The following is a 6,844-nucleotide window of genomic DNA, read 5'->3' as shown; positions in this document are numbered from 1 at the left end:
GAGGCAGAGGTTGATGTTTCACGAGCAACAGCATATAGAATAATAAACCGACATTACCAACTATTTCATTATAAATACTGAACAAAACTGTCCCTTGATATGGCTTGTAAGTAAAAAGGCTTACAGTTGGTTGATTAGGGACTTACTCAACTGATTGAATTATTCGTCTTTAGTAACAAAATGATTTTTGAAGTGGAAGCTCCCCGAAGACTTCCAAATATTACATGATGTAAAAGAGAATATCCATATTCCTGTGCTGTACCTGAAAAAGTCAAATCAGGTCTCAGTATTATGGTATCGGGAAGTATCTCACTCGGGTTTAAAGATCCTATATGGATCTGGTTTAGGGAAAGTGAAGAGGAACAGAGAGAAAATAATGAGGAGCATGAACAGGAGAACGGGGAAAGGATAGAATGAAGAGAGTGGAGAAGAATTAATACAATGATTACTGGGACCAAAGAATTCAACTACCTCTAGGTATTAAATCGAAATATTGCTCAGTATAATGCTAATTGAGGACCAAATAAGCCACGTCACATGCCACGCCGTCCATATTGGGAGTTTGGGGAGTAAATACATAGAAGAAGTATAAGAGGAGGGTTAGATTAATTTCTTTATCGAAAGGAAATTCTTTATGCACACGTTTATCTATTTGTAACGTGTTTACAGGGTGCTAATCACGTTATCGGTAATAGATACGATAGTTGGCAGGTGGCCTGCTCTTCCAGAGAGGAGGCGAGAGCTGAGAACTAAAGGAGGCTTCGAGGGTGTACTGGGGAACAAAGAAGTAACCATTCAACCAAGTATATTGAAATACTGTCTGTCGAAGTCTGCCTTTTCTATCGTAGAAACAGGCGGTCTTTAAATACACAAATCTGTTCATGTCTAGCATGAACGAAACTAATCAAAGGTATCAATCGATACACTTTGGTGAAACTAATTAAGTATCAAAGCGATACTTAAAACAAAACATAAAACAAAACCAAGTATCAAATGATACTTAAAATAAACCAAGTATCAAAGTGATACTTAAAACAAAACATAAAACAAAACCAAGTATCAAACGATACTTAAAACAAACCAAGTATCAAAGCGATACTTAAAACAAACATAAAACAAAACCAATAACCGAGTACCCATACCGGTTACACTATTTGTCGAACACATTCAAGTAGAAACTAGGAGACACTGTTGGTTAGTTGAGGATAATGCTGGAAACCATACACTAGCAGTAAAGTTAGACTAAGCGGAAGCTGCAGCACGGGGTATTTATTGGATTTCAAGCTGGCTGTCAAACTCACCTGACCCGAATGAAATTGAACCATGTTGGAATTACTTAAAGGATAGGATGATGGTATATAGATTTACTGGAACAGGTGAACGGACAAAACAGGAGGTAATTGAGGCACTTAGATATAAGTGGAATAAGATGCCCCAGGAGTTGGTGGACCGGTTTTGTATAAACTTTTATCTAAACCTCTTACAAGTTCGTACCTGACATGGAGACAATAAGTTTAATGCTTAGATTTACTTACCACTTGTCCTATATATATACCAGCATCTGTAAAGTTCACCTTTAATTCCTCACATAGTTAGACCTCGATCCTAGTCGTCAGCTACTATACCCATTCAGTGAAAATGAACTTGCACCATTGACTAGGACAACTGTGGTGCCAACTCTTGGCTGAGACGCACGAGTAGGGGAGCTGGCAAATTAACACTACTCGAGTATTGAAGCTAATTATACTGTATTGAGCAATATTTCGGCGCCACTAAACCCAATAAGGTAAAATATTTACCGAAATTTGATAAATATAATTAGTCTAACCCAAGGTGGGAAGAGACTGACTGGCTATTAAGGCGCCCTGAATTACTGCGATCCAATTCTCAATTTTCAGTGTCCGGCACTGCCGGTTTGTACTAGTACTCGTTATTAGTCCCGGTATCTCCCGGTCCGCCAACCTACTCGAGTACAACAAAATCACGGTCCCCCAACCGTTGTGTCAATGGAAAAAAACCACATAGCACTTCACAACATAATACTCAAACCAAAAATGCTCCGCACGCCACCACCCCCGGCAGAGAACCTCATCTTAAGCTTCCCATCGCTCCATATCCTTGTGGTGACGATCAATCGCCCGCAGGCAATGAACTGCGTAGACACCCAAACCCACAACGAGATGTCACGGGTATGGCCCTGGTACGACGATGAACCATCACTCCGCTGCGCAGTGGTCACTGGAAATCCCCAAGGCAAGAGGAAAGCTTTCTGCGCAGGTCAGGACTTGAAAGGTCCATCTCACGCCCGCAACCTGTATATTGCGGGACATAGTTGACGAGAACAGAATGGAACGACGCTCAATCCGGCGGCGCTGACCCCATCGTCGCCCACCCGCAAGGCGGCTTTGGCGGCCTCTCCCGGCGCAGCGGGAAAAAGCCCGTGATAGCCGCTGTCGACGGGCTTGCACTCGGCGGGGGAATGGAGATGCTGGCCAACATGGATATGGTCGTTGCCTCAGCGAGCAGTATGCTGGGGCTTCCAGAGGTTAAGCGTGGGGTGGCGGCATTTGCCGGTGTGTTGCCGCGGTTGACGATGAGTGTGGGATTGCAGCGTGCGAGCGAGCTCGCCTTGACTGGGAGGATGTTGAGTGCAAGTGAGGCGAGGGGGTGGGGGTTGGTTAATAGGGTTGTTGGGGATGGGGAGGCGCTCGTGGTAGCTGTGGCGGTTGCGAAGGAGATTGCAGGGAACTCGCCAGACAGTGTTATTGTGAGTCGGGCAGGGGTGAGGAGTGCTTGGGAGGGGAGAAGCGTGGAGGAGGCGACGAGGGATGTTAGGGAAGGGGTGGGGATGGGGCTACAGACTGGGGAGAATATTAGGGAGGGGCTGAGGGCTTTCGTGGAGAAGAGGGAGCCGAAGTGGGCGGATTCTAAATTGTAGGTGTGTATCATAATAATATTATTATGATGCCTAGAACCGGGAGTTTGATTGGGCATAATGTCAATAATAATAATATTATTATGATACTTTGGGTATGTGATAGTTGCGCAGCATGGCGGACTATTTTGTGTCATACCAGTATGTTGTCATGGACGGGTTAGGTTGTTTTGCTCATAGAATATAACTTCTATCATATCGGATTTGTCTCTTCAACTCAACGGTGGATATTCGTCATACTAATCAAAAGGAAAAACGGGGGAATAGGGCTATCATTTGTGAACTAAGAGGAAGCAGCGTTCCTTCGTAGGAACAGCTGCTACTGAAGTGCCACTGCAGATAATTCCAAACTTTGCCGCTCCCTTTCCCAAGCCAGCCAATCGGAGCGCGTATTCCTGACCACGGACAAAACAGTTAGTAGCGAAATCTCCATGCAGAACAGGGGTTTTCGAGGGAAACATACGGTAATAGCCCCATCCCATTAACCTTCCATATACCAAGAGCAATCGTAGCAATTTGAAGTCCAATGTAAGCAAGCTTGACTGGCCAGAGTCTTGTGTGAGTCCTTTCGTTATCAAATCGAGCAAAGGTGCTGCCAACAGTAGAAAGTGCCTTGAGGGGATTCATGAACAGCATGACGGTCATCATGATGGAGAAGATTTGGAGTGTGTTGCCGGACATGTACATCATTATAGCGTTCATGGGGATAGATTTCGCGGGTGCCAGGGCGAGCTCCCATGCTTTCTTCAGGAATAGATCATCGGTTTCGGTGGGCGTAGGGGTCGGATGGGATTTGCTTGATTTCCCCTGGAAAAAGGGTAAGTAAGGCTCACTTACGGTCATACGGGGTACATAAAGCATACTTTGCCAGCGGAGCCCTGAGAGAAGCCGGGGGGATCGGGAATGGAGGGATTAGGCCTAGGGCGAGAGGACGGAAGGTTGTTCAGATCAATCACCCATTGGGGGGAAGGCGGGGGGGGAAGACGAGGTGGACCGTGAGGTGCCATAGTTATTGCCTAACGGTGGGTTATGCGGGAAGGAGTAGATTGTCGGTTGTATCGTGAACGGATGCTTGGATGGGGGAGTTTGTTCCGGGCGAGGAGTTGAGTTGTCTGAGTGAGATGGGACGATGAGTTGGGTTGAGGTCAAAAGCAAAGAAACGGTCTGCGGTTCGGCTACACCCGCTGACTAATTAACCCCTTCTTCCACCAGGATTGAAGGTGAAGCTCCCCAAACCTACTCTTCACGTTAAAAGACTATCTGTGTCTCTCACCCCCACATCTGCTCGATAATAGCCCCTTACTGATACTGCCCAGAATCCCCTACTTCATCATTTTCTTATAATGGCTAGTGGAGGTGATGCTCGTTTTTTTGCGCGAGTATGCTCTTCTGTCAGTTTACTCTGAACTGTACCTTCTAACATTCAGAATCTCAGGGCAAAGTCGCCGAGCTCCGCGCTGAACTCAATAGTGATAAGAAGGACAAGAATTTCGCCAAAAAAAAGATTACGCTTAAGAAGATTGTGGCCAATATGACTATGAGCAACAATGATATGGCAGCATTGTTTCCAGACATAATCAACTGCATGGAGATACAAGCCCTGGAGATCAAGAAGATGTTCGGGACACCCTCCTAGCTAGGACGTGCGAGCTTGAGGTTGAAGGGTTTGCGAGCAGAATTGCTGATATGGCAGTGTGAATCGCAGGTGTTTCCTCTTCTTGGTAAACTACGGTCGAATGAAGCCCGATATGGCTCAGCGCGCACTTCCAATTCTGATCAGAGTACCATCCCCGCAACTGTGGTCGCCGATTATCACTCCTTTTACCTCTCGACTGACCAATTTAGGATATGGATGATCATAATCCACTTGTGCGAGCTTTGGCGCTACGAACAATGTCCTACATCCATGTCCCTCAATTCGTCGAAGCTACAGTTGCTCCACTACGACATCTTCTCCATGACCCTGATCCCTACGTCCGAAAAACGGCGGCATTTTGTGTTGCGAAGCTTTACGACCACGATAGAGATCTGGTAGAGGGTAGTGGGGGTGGGAAGGAGCAAGGGTTAATTGAAGGGTTAAACGGGCTTTTGAAGGACGATAATCCCACAGTTGTTGCTAGTGCTTTGGTGGCATTGATGGATATTTGGGAAAGGAACGAGAATATAAGGCTCACCATCGATCATACGAATGCGAGTAAAATTGTTCAGATTCTACCAGATTGCTCAGAGTATGTAGCCCCGCGATGTTGAGTTTGGTAGCGTCGCTTGCCTTGGCTCCGTGTTCTTCATGTTGGTGAAAGCGCTGACTTTCCTAGATGGGGCCAAGCATATATTCTAGAAGCACTAATGGCCTACGTTCCTCAAGAAACTACCGAAGCAGTCATAATGGCTGAGCGTATATCACCTCGGCTGCAACACTCTAACTCCGCCGTAGTTCTTACCTGTATCCGTGTGATTCTCTACTTGATGAATTACATTGCAGATCAAAAGGAGATTTCAACTCTTTGCCGAAAGCTATCACCACCGCTTGTCACTTTATTGGCGAAAGGGCCCGAAGTACAATATCTCGCGCTGAGGAATGCTTTACTGATATTACAACGGCGGCCAGAAGTACTCAGAAATGATATCAGAGTATTTTTCTGCAAATACAACGATCCTATCTATGTAAAGGTCACTAAATTGGAGCTGATATTTATGTTGGCAAACGAGGACAACATTGAGGAGGTTCTAACAGAATTGCGAGAGTGAGTATCTCTCCCCTTGCTCTCTTCAGTCACTTTATTTTAGGGCGATGTTAATTTAGCGGCCAAAGATACGCCACTGAGATTGATGTTCATTTCGTCCGCAAATCAGTCAGAGCGATCGGAAAATTGGCCATTAAGATTGAACCAGCTGCTCGTCAATGCATCAACACTCTCCTCGAGCTTGTCTCAACAAAAGTCTCCTATATTGTGCAAGAAGCTACCGTAGTAATCCGGAATATCTTCCGCAAATATCCCAATCAATACGAATCCATAATTTCCACACTTTGTGAGAATCTCGATTCTCTGGACGAGCCGGAAGCCAAAGCGGCCATGATCTGGGTTATTGGCCAATACGCGGACAGGATTGAGAACAGTGATGTCCTTCTCGAAGACTTCCTCTTTTCCTTCCAGGACGAACCAGTAGAAGTGCAACTCGCGCTGCTGACAGCTACTGTGAAACTCTTCATCCAACGCCCAACAAAGGGACAAGATCTGGTACCAAAAGTTCTCAAATGGGCGACTGAAGAAACAGATAACCCCGATCTTCGTGACAGAGGTTACATGTACTGGCGACTGCTCTCGGCAGACCCTGCAACAGCCAAGAAGGTAGTGATGGGCGAGAAACCGCCCATCACAGCGGAGACTGAGAAACTGGACCCCACTACTCTTGAAGAAATGTGTTTGAACGTAGGAACTCTAGCAACAGTCTATCTCAAGCCCGTTAATCAGGTGTTCCGAACTGCCCGCCCAAAGAGATTGGCGGATAGCCCGGCTTTACAGAGGCACACGCTTCCAACGGCGATCGCTGAACAGGCGCATAGGAGAGCGCTCCAGCCTGAGCAGCAGCAGCAGCAGCCAGTGGAGCAGAGGACTTCAGAGGAGGGTATGGGAAATCTACTTGGCGGGGATCTCGCGGCAGCAGTTGATGCCGCAGATGATTATTTTTCCGGGGGCGGGGGGGGATCAGGGACAAACCCGTTTGCAGTCAGCGGAGGGCCCGTAGCTGGTGGTGGGCAATATGGTTCGTTTTCCCCTTTCCCCCTTTCCCCCTTGCTCGAATTATTGCTAACCTCCAATCCAGTCGTCAATCAAAACGCGCCCCAGCCTATATATTCTCCCCAACAGGGCGGGGATCTGCTCCTGTTGTAGGGTAAGGGGCGTTTAA

At 46.7% G+C, this 6,844-nt stretch overlaps 3 protein-coding genes; 2 read left to right on the top strand and 1 right to left on the bottom strand.

Moving 5' to 3' along the window:
• Positions 1–2,054: 2,054 nt before the first annotated feature.
• Positions 2,055–2,938, top strand: GSTUM_00009033001 (uncharacterized protein; the record flags this gene model as incomplete). Its single annotated transcript, XM_002840443.1, has 2 exons — positions 2,055–2,292; positions 2,346–2,938. The coding sequence occupies 2 exons, from the start codon at positions 2,055–2,057 to the stop codon at positions 2,936–2,938; spliced, it is 831 nt and encodes a 276-aa protein (XP_002840489.1).
• A 165-nt stretch (positions 2,939–3,103) lies between these two features.
• On the bottom strand, positions 3,104–4,052 carry GSTUM_00009032001 (uncharacterized protein). XM_002840442.2 has 3 exons: positions 3,799–4,052; positions 3,399–3,742; positions 3,104–3,330 (listed from the first exon to the last, which is right to left on the bottom strand). Exons 1-3 carry the CDS (start codon positions 3,940–3,942, stop codon positions 3,255–3,257), a joined length of 564 nt encoding a protein of 187 aa, XP_002840488.1. The 5' UTR covers positions 3,943–4,052; the 3' UTR covers positions 3,104–3,254.
• A 122-nt stretch (positions 4,053–4,174) lies between these two features.
• On the top strand, positions 4,175–6,828 carry GSTUM_00009031001 (uncharacterized protein; the record flags this gene model as incomplete). XM_002840441.2 is given in 9 exon segments in its annotated part: positions 4,175–4,314; positions 4,371–4,552; positions 4,641–4,716; positions 4,781–4,973; positions 4,991–4,998; positions 5,030–5,163; positions 5,251–5,679; positions 5,748–6,700; positions 6,761–6,828. The coding sequence occupies 9 exon segments, from the start codon at positions 4,279–4,281 to the stop codon at positions 6,826–6,828; spliced, it is 2,079 nt and encodes a 692-aa protein (XP_002840487.1). The 5' UTR covers positions 4,175–4,278.
• Between the last annotated feature and the right edge of the window lie 16 nt (positions 6,829–6,844).

Source organism: Tuber melanosporum (genome assembly GCF_000151645.1).
Source record: "Tuber melanosporum whole genome shotgun sequence assembly, scaffold_52, strain Mel28".
Taxonomy (NCBI): Eukaryota; Fungi; Ascomycota; class Pezizomycetes; order Pezizales; family Tuberaceae; genus Tuber; species Tuber melanosporum.
The sequence above is the reverse complement of the archived record's forward strand: the minus strand, read 5'-3'. Positions and strand labels throughout refer to the sequence as shown.

What these genes read in the sequence shown, in the direction of transcription:
- GSTUM_00009032001 (XM_002840442.2), bottom strand. Translation starts at nt 3,942, where the DNA reads ATGGCACCTCACGGTCCACCTCGTCTTCCCCCCCCGCCTTCCCCCCAA. An exon ending in CTCAGGGCTCCGCTGGCAAA is followed by an intron (nt 3,743 to 3,798) that starts GTATGCTTTATG and finishes CCCTTTTTCCAG; the next exon opens with GGGAAATCAAGCAAATCCCA. An exon ending in AATGGGATGGGGCTATTACC is followed by an intron (nt 3,331 to 3,398) that starts GTATGTTTCCCT and finishes GTCCGTGGTCAG; the next exon opens with GAATACGCGCTCCGATTGGC.